Raw genomic sequence first — 14,219 nt, 5'->3', positions numbered from 1 at the left:
AGAACATTGAATTTTTAAGTATTAAATTGTCCAAAGTGGTATATTTGTAATTTAAGAATTCTTTTATTTTGAATTGCTTTTTTAACATGGTAAAAATTTATTTAAATTTTTAAGTAAATAAGTTTATTTAATTTTTATTTAAATTTATAATATTACAGATAATTCTCTTTCCCATACATTGTCCCATGAGTCCTCTTCCCAGAGGCAGCCATCTTCAATTTCCTATTTCTCTTAAGATACCTTATGCATAGACAAAATGAAAAGAATTGTTTTATAAGTCCATTCCATAAGAGTAGTATTTCTTTTCTTTCTTTCTTTTTTTTTTTTTTTAAGAGTAGTATTTCAAAATGTCTGTATTCTTAGCACATTCAGTGCTTTTTTGTCTGAGAACAAACATGCAGTACAGAAATCTTCAGGCTTGGTGTCAGACACAATATAAGTGAAACCCAATTATAAGAGCAAGACTTTGAAGCTAGCCATGATAAAAATGATAGAGAAGTTATAATGTTTATTAAACTTTTTATAGAAAAATCAGGAGAGAACAGTGATAATACAACAAGTCCCAAGACTTGAGTCTGGTACCTGTTAGATATAAACAATTAAGTGACATATGAAACGAGCTTATGTTATGATATATCATGTAAGGATACCAAAATATTTGGGTAATTATTTTGTCTACAATTGAAAGTAATCTTTAAAAAAAAAAACTGATTAAACCAAAACATATCTAAATACTTGCTTTCTTAAGCAGCCTAAAATTAAGCCAGTTCTGAAATACCATCAGAGACTATCTAATTAATCTGTTTTGCTGCCTCTGCTAAAATATATCCATAACAAAAAGTTTGGGATAAAAATCTCAGTGAAGCATATATGATATGGGTGGGGGGATGGGTTAAATAAGTGATGGGGATTAAGGAATACACTTGCTGTGATGAGCACCAGGTATTATATGAAAGTGTTGAATCACTAATATTATACTGTATGGGATGAACTGGAATTTAAATAAAAAAATTTTTTAAATAAAAATTTATTTAGGGATCCCTGGGTGGCGCAGTGGTTTAGCGCCTGCCTTTGGCCCAGGTTGCGATCCTGGATGTTCCCGGATCGAATCCCACGACGGGCTCCCCGTGCATGGAGCCTGCTTCTCCCTCTGCCTATGTCTCTGCCTCTCTCTCTCTCTCTGTGACTATCATAAAATATATATATAATATATATATATATATGTAAAAAAATTATTTAAAAAAGTATATGATATTAAAGAATATAGTTTGTAATAGCTTGTTACTTTTTAACCAAATATATTTGGTATTTCCATGGATGGAAAAAATTTTCATATATTTTTTCTAAACCTGTATTTGGGATCAGTTTGTAAGAAAAATGTCACTTTTGTCTTTTAGGCTCTTCTAACATATAGGAGTGACCCAACCATGAGAAAAATGTTGAATCATCTGTATTTCTATGTCATGCCTGTGTTTAATGTTGATGGATACCATTTTAGCTGGACCAATGTAAGTCTCTTTGCCTATCCAATTGAAAAGAGAGACTGAATAAATAGAAAACAGCCATAGATCAGGAAGGAAGCTTGGTGGGCAGACAGCCTAGTGATACCAGAACTACAGAAGAGACCTCTACTCCTTGTCCCATCATAGTAGCAAACTTCTGTTTATATGTCTGGCTTTGCGTAAGATTCCATTTAAGTAAAGATTTCTCCTGCCAAAGACATTGTGAAAAGTCACTAGTCTAGTCCAACTTTCTCAATTTTCCTGAGAAGAAATTAGGCCAAGAGAAGCTAAGAGATAGCAAGTGTGTGGCAGAAATTGGAGCATGACCCTGGGTCTCTCCTGCTCATCCAATCCTCTTTTTACTCCCTGTCTTTGTTCCTGGAGGAACTCTCCCCACAGTGCTGTGATTCATTCACCAATTGTGCTACTGAAATGCATGTGGATAACCTGAGTATTTTTTCTGCACCTCTTTTCTTAATTATATGTAGGATAGATTTTGGAGGAAAACAAGGTCAAGGAACTCAATGTTTCACTGCCGTGGAGTTGATGCCAATCGTAACTGGAAAGTGAAATGGTGTGGTGAGTTGAAAACTAACTTGGAATTTAGATCTGGAGGTTTCCACAGCTTTCCCTCTCAAACATGATGAGCCCATTAGGACTCCAATGTAAGACGAATGTTTTTCTGTATATGAAAACCTAATAGAGAAAAACACAGACATGTACATTGTAGCCATAATTTGCAAAAGAAAATGAAAGGGAGGGCAGCCCGGGTGGCTCAGCGGTTTAGTGCCACCTTTGGCCCAGGGCCTGATCCTGGAGTCCTGAGATCAAGACCCACGTCGGGCTCCCTGCATCTCCTTCTGCCTGTGTCTCTGCCTCTCTCTCTGTATGTGTCTCTCATGAATAAATAAATAAAATCTTTAAAAAAATGAAAGGGATTTTTAAATATGCAAATATCAAAGATTTAAATCTGTCAACCCAATCCTGAACATTGAAAATTTAAACACAGATGTAACAGCAGAAAACAGGAATATTTGACATTCAGAAACTAAAACAGAAACTCTGGTTTGTGGTATAAATCTGATTAAATGTTTTCATCCTTTCATTGAGAAAGTGAGAGTAACTCTGATCCTGCCTTCATCTGTCTATGACAATCAAAACTACCAAATCCTCATCTAGAATCTACCTATCTAAGGTATCATATATTAAATTAGCCACTCATGTGGCAAATATAGCTCTGTTACATTCCATCCTTCAGTAATACCTTTCAAGTAAAGAAGATTTCCTTATGATGAAAACCATAAGGTAAACCTAAAAGTGTTGTCACTTATAAGAGAAGAAAAAGCATCCCCTATATACTACAAAGTGATATTAATGATGACTGTTTAGATTTAATTTTTTTTTTTTTTTCAGGGCACCTGGGTGGCTCAGTCGGTTGAGTGACTCAATTTCAGCTCAGATCATAATGTCAGGGGTCATGAGATCCAGCCCAGCATGGGGCTCCATGCTCAATAGGGAGTCTGCTTGAGAGTCTCTCTCACTCTCCCCATCCCTCGGCCCCTCCCCCCAACTGTCTCTCTGTCTCTCTCTGAAATAAATAAATCTTTTAAAATTTTTTTTTTCTTTGACCTGGACTGAGACAAAAAGCTTGTTCACATTAACTCCCTAAGACCACTAATTTTCTTTAAAATTCTTTGTCCCATCTTTCTGATATGACCATTTTGCATGCTCATAACTGTGTGTCTTATTTTGTTAGTTGGTGGGTATCTGCACTCATATGTATGTCGTACAGATGATGCCCACAGTCATCCAAGTGAGTCTACTGAATGGGTAACTAAGCTCAGTAACACTAGCAGGTCAGCCAGCTCTGCTGTGTAAAGTTAGACTCTTGGTTATATCCAGTTACAAAGAAGTGTCTCTCTTTCCACTGTTCTTTTTCCTTTACCCAGCTTGTTTCCTTCATACATAGGCCTTCATTGATTTCTTACTTTCATCTGCAGTCCTAATTGGAATTCCTCTAATTCTTCCCATTTTTGAATCATTCTGATTCTTCCCATGAGTCCATACTTAAAATGTACAAGGGGATTATGTCAAGTGACCTTGATAAATTGTTCTAAGTGATGTGGAAATGCAGGCAGTCTGGCGGAATCATCTCTCACCCTAAGGTGTCCCAAGGGAATGTAGCTGATCTGACAGGTAGGCAGATGTAGCTTTCCTTCCTCACAGCAACACGTCCCTACAGCTATTTGCTTGGTCCAGGAGACAGTGAACCTCACTGAGGGAACCACTCTTAGGTCAAGGGCCCAAAGCAAGTGAAGTCTCTAAGTGAAACTCCAAATAAACAACCTTAATATAAATGACATAGAAATGCCTGGGAATGCCTGGGACCATTGAAAACACTATAGAGTCAACATTGAACTGACAAAAAACAGCTATTTCTTTCTCATAAGTCCAGTGAGTCTCAAACTAGAGGGTAGAACATGAAACTGCTTTTACCATGAAAATCTGTGGACTCCCATATAACGATGTTACACTTCAGTGTGTTTAATGTGGAGTAGACAGCTTAGAGCATAGAAATGGAAACAGGTACATCTTTTCAGTACTTCATAGCTCCCTCTGGGAGCCTTCAGGCCATGAACTGAGTATCATTACTGTAACAGTGGATCCAGAATAAGGATTCAATAAGTCAGAGTAGTGGTGGGAACCAAGAATATGGTTTTATTACAAATTTTATTTTGTACAAATACATACAAATTTTATTCATTCATCTGCCAAAGTAAATTGAACACAGCACTGCTAGGCACTGTTGGGACCTTTTTTCCTTTCTCTACTTTATGGAGAATGCCATGAGCACTGCTTCTTCTAAATTGGAACAAACCCAGGAGAGAAGGAAAGAGTTTGGATGATATCCATACTTAAGTTTTAATCCCTGAATAACTCAAGTTGCTGCCTAAACATAAATTATTATTAGGACAACCTACAGAATGGGAGAATGTATTTCCAAATGATACATCTAATAATAGGCTTTTATCTAGAATATTAAAATAGCTTACAATTTAGCAATAAAAACAGCTCAATTTAAAATGCACAAATGATTTGAACAGACACTTCTTTAAAGAAGATATACAAATGGGAATAAGTACATGAAAAGATGCTTGACATCACTAGCCACCAGAGAAATGCACTTCAAGATACCATCTAACACCCACTAAGATGGCTATAGTAAAAAAGACAATAACAAGTGTTGGTGAGGGTGTGGAAAAGTTGGAGCTCTTACACTTGCTGGTGAGCATGTAAAATGATGTGACCACTTTGGAAAACTATTTAATGGTCACTCAGAAAGTTAAACATAGAGTTACCAAATGACCTAGCAATTCTACTCCTATATATATATATCTAAGAGAAATGAAAAAAAAAAAGAAATGAAAACATTTTTCCATTCAAATGAGTATTTATAGCAGCATTATTTTTGATAGCCAAAAAGTAGAAACAGTTAAAACATCTGTCAACCAAGGAATATATCAATATGGTATATCTATATAATGGAATACTATTTAGCTATAAAAATTAACAACAAGTACGATACATGCTGCAACATAGATGAAAACATGCTAAGTGAAATAAGTGAGTTTCAAAATAATTGTAGATTCCATTTATATGAAATGTCCAGAATAGGCAAATCCATAGAGACAGATCAATGGTTGCCAAGGGCTAGGGGGAAAGGGGAATGAAAAGTGATTGCTACTAAAAAAAAAAAAAAAAAGTGCTACTGAGAGAGGGGTTTCTCTTGTGGTGATGATTGTGTATATACTAACATTTGTCCAATTGTACACATCAAAAAAAAAAGTGAATTTTATAGTAGGTGAATTATAGCTCAATAAAATGTTATAGAAACACTTTAATCACCATTTAAGAGCAAGTTAGTGGGGATCCCTGGCTCAGCGGTTCAGCACCTACCTTTGGCCCAGGGCATGATCCTGGGGTCCTGGGATCGAGTCCCATGTCGGGTTCCCAGCATGGAGCCTGCTTCTCCCTCTGCCTGTGTCTCTGCCTCTCTCTTTCTCTATGTCTATCATGAATAAATAAAAAAAATCTTTAAAAAAATAAGAGCAAGTTAGGCACTTAATGAATTATAACTCTTCTTTTTTAGAACACTCAATTACCTAATATTATAAATTAGGTATGATGTGGAGAAAACCACTTTTTACCAGCATAATCACATATACCCTTCTCTACAGATACCCTTCTCCCACCAATATCCCCTCACCCTATCAAAAAAGGGGGATCTGTTTTGACTGGGCAAATGTTTCAATATATCACATGAAATGAAAGGGAAATAACTACATACTAGTTGTTTTCAGCCAATGTCTGTGAAAGAATAATGGATGGTCACTGGCCTGCTTTTCAAGAGAATGCGTTCTTCTAGCTGAAGGGCTTTGGTGTTGAACCTGAGCTGAATTGTTTCAGCTCAGGTTATATATATATATATAAACTATATATTATATAGTTAAATTATATATATACATATATAATTATATATATATATAATTTCAGATATTAAATTTAGGGTAAGGAGAAGAACAGGGAGAAGTAACATTGCTGGAATATCTAGAGAGGGATTTCTTGGAAGTCAAAGATGTCTAATGAGAATTTTAATTAAATTTCCCGGTGGAGTATGCCAATTCTCTTCAGTATTCCACAACCACCATTGGTAATATTCAGCACAATCTATTTCACTTATTAAGGCTTTGTGGAATTGGATCTGCTATTTGGAAATGTGAGAAAGTGCTGAGTCTGGCCTCCAAGAAAGCTGAGAGAGAGATTTTCAGAAGTCTCGAACTCATAACAGGAATGCATTGCCTTATAAGAGAGTTGGATGACATCTGGCTAAGATTGATACATAGATGAGATTAAACATCAACAGGGTGGTCAAACTGAACCCTTAAGATCTGTGCCACCTCCGTTGGAGTGATTTTAATATATTATATATTAATCCAATTTTAAATCAAAACAAATATATTGAACACCTGCTAAAATGCAAGGTGTTGTAAATTGTATCAGAAACTCCTGAATCATTTAAGGAGTCCTTATCTAACTCCCAAGGAATTATTTGGGAATCTGGAGAAATATAAAGGGAAAATCTATTGACTTATATTATTATCTTTACAACCAAGTTAACTCTAGAGAGCTGTATTAGTCACCTGAAATCTTCCATGGAGGTTGGTAATTTAAAAATTAGACAATCAATGAGTTAAATTATTACGCTTAGTTGTGCTTTTTATAAAGAAAGTAAAGGGAATACAATCCTAGAGATTTAGAAATTTAGATCATATGGAGTTTGCTCACTGGTGTTTATGTATTTATTATATAATTGTTATCATTTATATTTATTATGCCTAGCATTTACTAAGGATTCACTGTGTGCCGCATGTGCTAAGTACTCAAGATTATTCTTTCATTTGTACATGTTATTATTATCCTTATTTAACCCATAAAGAACTAAAATTCCAAGAAATTCGAAAGCTTGCTTCAGATTAGACACAAATTGAGCCACAATGAGAGAAGCCAGGCCTGGCTGACTCCAGCAACCCTGTTTCAAGCCATTATATCTGACCTTTTAGAGATTGGCTTGCAATGAATGGTCACTCCACTTTGTTAAAAAGTTAAAAACATGTAGTTGCAAAGGAATCATTTAGATATCAAAATAATAAGAAGAATGGGACTGTTTTACTCAAAATTATCAAACACAGACAACAGGGAGATTGGCAATGTATGGTAAGAGAAGAGAGGAAGGTTTCCAGGTGATATTTTTGTTTGGTTTTTGTTTGTTTTGAGAGACAGAGAAAGAATGTGTGTGTAGTAGCGGGGGTGGGGACAGGCAGAGGGAGAGAGAAAGAATCTTACTCCGGCTGCACACTCAGCGTAGGACTCTATCTCATGATCCTGAGATCATGACCTGAGCCAAAACCAAGAGTCGGATGCTTAACCAACCGGGCCACCCAGGTGCCCCTTTAATATTTTATTATACTTTTTACTTTTTAAAATTTTATTTATTTGAGAGAGAGAGAAAGCACGAGGTGGGGGAGGGGCAGAGAGACAAACAGACTCCCCGCTGAGCCCACCATGAGCTCAATCCCAGGACCCTGACCTGAGCCAAAATCAAGAGTCAGATGCTTAACCAACTGAGCCACCCAGGTGCCCTTCCAAATGCTATTTTTTATATTGGGCCACTTCATGTAATTTGAATTTATATGTGAATACCACGTGTGTATGATATACTGAAGTATGATTATGACCTCTCTAGGGAGACACTTTCCTCCTAGCCAGAACTTGATATCTTCCCACGGACACAGATTTTTTTGCGGCTTTCATTGAAAGTATCACTCTTTGAGGGTCCCACCACATGCAGCCATTGAAACAAGACTCTGAGCCAGCAAACACCCCAAGAATGGCTACAGCTTTTGCTTCAGCTATTCTCATTCCAACTCTTTCTTCCTGTTTGTTCCCCTGGGAACATTTTTGAGAACTCTGATGTGTATTTAAATTGATTTATTGAACATTCAGACGGGTCTATAACAAGAGATTTTATCACAGTGTCTGGCACAGTTCTGTCATATTGCCAGAAAACCTAGTGATCTTTTAGACATTAACACAATTGGAATTAGTTTAGGCCTCAATTTTGATGATGGTTTTAAGACTTTCTATCATTACTCTGATGGTCTACAACAATCCTACCTAGACCTAATCATATAGAACTGACCACTGCCAGGCAACTTTCTTATTTGCTGACTCCCACAAGAAATAATACTACAAGAGCAGTACTATCACAGTTTCAAAATGAGACCTTCAAAATAAATATGTAGCTTTAAGATATTCCTACATCTTTTCCCAAATGTCGTCTTTTAAATCTTCCTATAGTAGTTCTTTTGATATTTGGGGAGAGCTGATGATAATTTGGGAAGAACTGGTTCTTATTGAATTTTTTGGTTTTGTTGGGTTTCTTTGTTTTTATTTTTCCTCTCAAAAGTCATCACTTTGGTAAACTTTCCTTTTTGGAGTGTAGTTGATGTATATAATATTATATTAGTTTCATGTGTACAACATAGTGATTCAATATTTATATACATTACAATATTTATATACATTACAAATTTGCACCATCACCATAAGTCTAGCTACTATCTGTCACCATACAAAGTTGACTATATTACCTATGCTGTACATTACAACCCCATGACATATTAATTTTATAACTGGAAGTTAGTACCTTTTAATCCCCTTCACCTATCTCAGCCATTTTCCCCACAACCCTCACTCCCTCCCCCTCTGCCAACCACCAGATTATTCTCTGTATTATGAGTCTGTCTCTACTTTGTTTTGTTTGTGCATTTGTTTTGTTTTCTAGATTCTAAATGGAAGTGAAATCATGCAGTATTTGTCTTTCTCTAACTTATTTCATTCAGCATAATACTCTAGCTCCATATTCTCACAAGTGGCAAGATATCATTCTTGTTTATGGCTGAGTAATAGTCCATTGTGTGTGTATGTGTGTGTGTGTATACACACCACACCTTCTTTATACATTCATCTATCAATGCATAACTTAGATTACTTCTGTATCTTACCTTTTGTAAATAATGCTACAGTGAACATAGGGGTGCATTATATTTTCTAATTAGTGTTTTCATTTTTGTCAGGTAAATTCCAAAAATCAGAATTGCTACACAGTATGATTATTAATCAATTTTTTGAGGACTCCCATACTGTTTTCCACATTGTCTGTACCAATTTGCATTTTCACTAGCAGGGCACAAGGGTTCCATTTTCTTCTCCACATTCTGGCCAACACTTGCTATTTCCTGTCTTTTTGACAATAGCCATTCTGAGTGGTATGTGGTGATATCTCATTGTGGTTTTGATTTGCATTTCCCTGATGATGAGTGATGTTGAGTGCTTACTGGCCATCTGTATGTTTTCTTTGGAGAAATGTCTATTGAGGTCCTCTGCCCATTTTTCAATCAGATTTTTTTTGGTATTGACTTGTATGAGCTCTTTGTATATTTTGGATATTAACCTCTTATCAGATGCATCTACAAGTATCTTCTCCTTCCACTCAGTAGGCTGCCTTTCATTTTGTTTATGGTTTCCTTCACTGTGAATTTTAGCTTGCTATAGTCCCATTTGCTAATTTTTGCTTTTGTTACCCTTGCCTATAGAAGAAATCTAAAAAATACTGCTAAGGCCAATGTCAAAGACCTCACTGCCTATGTTTTCTTTTAGGAAACTTATGGTTTCCAATCTTACATCTAAGTCTTTAATTTATCTTGGAAGGCAGCGCAGCTATGCTCACCATTATCCTACCAATGCTTTATTCTTTAATCCATTTTGATTTTATGTTTATATATATTATAGGAGAGTGGTCCAATTTCCTTCTTTTGCATGTTGTTGTACAGTTTTCCCAACAGCATTTATTGGAGAAAGTATCTTCCCCCATTGTACATTTTAGCCTCCTTTGTCAAAGATTTATTGTATAAGCATGGGGTTTTTTTTCTTAAACTCTCCATTCTGCTCTATTGATCTATGTATCTATTTTTGTGCCAGTACCATACTGTTTTGATTACTGTCACTTTGTAGTATAGTTTGAAATCAAGGAGCATACTACTTCTATTTTTGTTCTTCATTCTCAAGATTCTTTTGGCTATCCACAGTATTTTTATGGTTCCATACAAATTTTTAAATTATTTATTCTAGTTCTGCAAAAAATGTCCTTTGAAGTTTGATAGAGATTGCATTGAATCTGTACATTACCTTGAAAGGAATGGACATTTTACCAATGTTAATTCTTCCAATCCACGAACATGGATTATGCTTTCACTTATTTGTTTCAATGTAATCTTCAGAGTACAGGTCTTTTACTTTTTACTTTTTGCTTTTACTTTTACTTCCTTGATTAAATTTATTCCTAGGTATTTTATTCTTTTCAATACAATTGTAGGTGGGATCATTTCTTAATTTCTCTTTCTAATTGTTCATTATCAATGCATAGAAATGCCATATTTATGTAAATTTTTAACCCTGAAACTTTACTGAATTCATTATTCTAATCATTTTTTGGAGGAGATCTTAGGGTCTCCTAAATATAGTGTATGGAATCTGCAAATATAGTGACTGTTTTAGTTCTTTTCCAATTTGGATGATTTTCATTCCTTTTTCTTGTCATATTGCTATGGCTAGAATTTCCACTACTGTGTTAAATAAAAGTGGTGATAGTGGGCATCCTTGTCTTGTTCCTGACCTTAGAGGTAAAGCTTTCAGCTTTTTACCATTAAATCTGATGTTAGCTCTCGGTTTGTCATGTATGAATTTTATATGTTGAGGTATGTTGCCCCTGTACTCACTTTGTTGAGACTTTTTTTTTTATCATAAATCAGTGTTTAATCTTTTCAGATCAGTTTTCTGTATCTATTAAGATAACCAATATTTTTATTCATTTTGTTAATGTAGTGTATCATGTTAATTGATTCGCAGATATTGAACCATCCTTGCATCCCTGAAATGAATCACATTTGAACATGGTATATGATCCTTTTAATGTATTGTTGAATCTGGCTTGCTAATATTTTGATGAGTATTTTTGCATCTGTGTTCATCAGGAATATTTGTCATGTATTTGTCTTTTTTGTCATGTATTTGTCTGATTCGGGTATCAGGGTAATACCAGTCATATAGAATGAGTTTGGAAGCATCCCTTCCTCTTCAATTTTTTGGGGATAGTTTGAGAATTGGTATTAACTTCTCTTTAAAATTTGGTAGAATTCACCTGGTAGATGCTATCTAGTCTTGGACTTTTGTTTGTTGGGAGGGTTTTGATTACTGATTCAGTTTCATTATTAGTGATCAGTTTGTCAGATTTTCTATTTCCTTCTGCTCCAGTCTTGGAACATTGTGTGTTTTTAGGAATTGTATGTTTTTATCCATTTCTTCTAGATTATATGATTTGTTGGTGTATAATTATTCTAGTAGCTTCTTATAATCTTTTGCGACTCCTCCTTCATTTCCACTTTTATTAATTTGAGCCCTCTTTCTTTGTTTTAAGGAGTCGGGCTAAAGGTTGATCAATTTTGTTCATCTTTCAAAAAAGCTAGCTCTTAGTTTCATTGATTTTTTCTATTGTTTTTCCAGTCTGTTTCACTTATTTCCACTCTACTAACTTTGAGCTTTGTTTCTTCTTCTTTATTTAGTTCTTATAGGTATAAATTTAGATTGTTTATTTGAGATTGTTCTTATTTCTTGTAGTAGACCTGTATCATCATAAATTTCCCCCTTAGAATTGCTTTTGTTGTGTCCCATAGATTTTGGAGCATAGTGTTTTTATTTTCATTTATCCTCCAGTGTTTTTTATTTTCTCTGTGATTCCTCCATTGACCCACTGGTTGTTTAGTAGCATGTTGTTTAGTCTCCATATTTTTGTCCTTTTTTCCCCCAATATTCGTCTTGCAATGATTTCTACTTTCATATGTTGTAATCAGAAAAGATGCTTAACATGATTTTAGTCTTCTTAAATTCATTGAGACCTGCTTTGTGGCCTAATGTGAACTATACTAGAGAGTGTTCCATTTGCATTTGAGAATAATGTGTATTTTGCTGTTTTGGGATGGGTGTTCTGTGTGTATCCATATATCCATCTGTCCTAATGTGTCATGTAAAACCAATTTTCCTTATTGATTTTCTGTCTGGATGATCTATCCACTGATGTAAGTAGGGCATTAAAGTTCACTGCTATTATGTACTATTGTCATTTTCTCCCTCTATTTCTGTTATTACTTGCTTTATATATTTTGGTTCCCCTATGTTGGGTACATAGATATTTACAAGTGCTATCTCCTCTTTTTGAATGAATCCTTTTATTATTATGTAATACCCTCCTTTGGTTCTTGTTATAACCTTTGTTTTAAAGTATATTTTGTCTGATATAAATATTGCTATTCTAGATTTTCACTTCCTTTTTCATGGAATATCTTTTTCCATCCTTTTAATTTCAGTCTCTATGTTTCTTTAAGTCTAAAGTAAATTTCTTGTAGGCAGCACATAAATTTGATTGGAGTATTTAGCTCATTTAAATTTAAAGTAATTATTGATAGATATGTGCTTACTGCCATTTTGTTGCTTGGTTTCTAGTTGTTTTTGTACTTCTTCTTTGTTCATCTCTTTTTTCTCTCACTTTCTTTGTCATGTGATGACTTTCTTTACTGTTATGCTTGGATTCCTTTCTGTTTATTTTTCCTGTATCTGTTAAAGGTTTCCAATTTGTGGTTACCATGAGATTCATATATAACATCCTCAGTCTATAGAAGTCTTTTTAAGAAGATAGTCACCTAAATTCACATTCTAAAAGCACTAAATTTTTACTCCCCTTTCCACATTTTAGATATATGACATCATATTTTACATCTTTTTGGATATCTCTTAACTTGTTATTGTATATATAACTGATTTTACCACTTTTGTCTTTTAGCTTTCATACTAGCTTTATTTTATTTTATTTTATTTTATTTTATTTTATTTTATTTTATTTATTTTATTTATTTTGGAGAGAGGAAAAAAATGAGAGCTGGGGGTGGAGAAGGGGTAAAGGGAGAGGGACAGAGATAATTTTAAGCAGGTTCCATGCCCAGCACAGAGCTTAATGCAGGGCTTGATCTCACAACCCTGAGATCATGACCTGAGCTGAAATCAAGAGTCAGATGCTTAACTGACTGAACCACCCAGGCACCCCATACTAGCTATATAAGTGATTGATCTCTATTACCTCTACTATGTTGGCTTTACCTAGTAAAATTTTTCCTTTCATAATTTTCTTATTTCTAGTTATATCTTCTTATTTTCCCTGAATATTGCTTATAAGACTGGTTTTACTGGTGATCAACTCCTTTAGTTTTTGCTTATCTAGGAAACTATCTCTCCTTCAATTTTGAGTAATAACCCTATAAGGTGAAGTATTCTTAGTTGTAAGAGGTTCTTTTTTTCCTTTCAGCACTTTGAATATATTGTGTCACTCCGTTCTAGTCTGTGAAGCTTCTGCTAAAAAATCAGCTTATAGTCTTGTGTGGTTTTCCTTGTACATAACTAATTGTTTTTCTCTTGCTATTTTTAAGATTCTTTATCTTTAATATTTGACATTTTCATTATAATATGTCTTGTGGGTCTCTTTGGATTCATTTCATTTAGGACTCTCTGCACTTCCTAGATGTGTATGTCTATTTTCTTTGCCACGTTAGTGAAGTTTTCAGGTGTTACTTTCTCAATTCGATTTTCTATCCCTCTTTTTCCTCTGGGACTCTTATAATACAAATGTTATTATACTTGCTATTATCCCATCAGCCCCTTAAACTATCATTTTTAAATTCTTTTTTCTTTTTGCTGTTCTTTTGGGTGACTTCACTATCCTGTCTTCCAAACTGCTGATCCATTCTATACCATCTAATCTGCTGTTGATTCTCCTTGCATATTTTTCATTTAAGTTACTGTTTTCTTCAGTTCTGATTTGTTTTTTTTTTAATTTTTATTTTTTTAATTTTTATTTATTTATGATAGTCACAGAGAGAGAGAGAGAGAGAGGCGCAGAGATACAGGCAGAGGGAGAAGCAGGCTCCATGCACCAGGAGCCGATGTGGGATTTGATCCCAGGTCTCCAGGATCATGCCCCGGGCCAAAGGC

General features: G+C 34.8%; 1 protein-coding gene and 1 long non-coding RNA gene across 4 annotated transcripts in view; one reads left to right on the top strand and one right to left on the bottom strand.

The window, feature by feature from the left end:
• LOC119866710 overlaps nt 1-14,219 on the bottom strand; it is a 101,036-nt gene that overhangs the window by 4,909 nt on the left and 81,908 nt on the right. The gene's annotated exons all lie outside the window — the stretch shown is intronic.
• The window catches only part of CPA6 (carboxypeptidase A6), a 336,470-nt gene that overhangs the window by 283,040 nt on the left and 39,211 nt on the right, over nt 1-14,219 (top strand). For both annotated transcript variants that reach the window (XM_038579473.1, XM_038579472.1), the window contains exons 7-8: nt 1,398-1,508; nt 1,991-2,081. In XM_038579473.1, coding sequence (XP_038435401.1) covers nt 1,398-1,508; nt 1,991-2,081 — 202 coding nt within the window. The remainder of the gene's footprint in view (nt 1-1,397; nt 1,509-1,990; nt 2,082-14,219) is intronic.

The sequence above is a fragment of the Canis lupus genome, chromosome 29 (genome assembly GCF_011100685.1).
Source record: "Canis lupus familiaris isolate Mischka breed German Shepherd chromosome 29, alternate assembly UU_Cfam_GSD_1.0, whole genome shotgun sequence".
In the NCBI taxonomy this organism is placed as follows: domain Eukaryota; kingdom Metazoa; phylum Chordata; class Mammalia; order Carnivora; family Canidae; genus Canis; species Canis lupus.
Note: the sequence above shows the minus strand (reverse complement) of the source record. Positions and strands in the feature narration are given on the sequence as shown.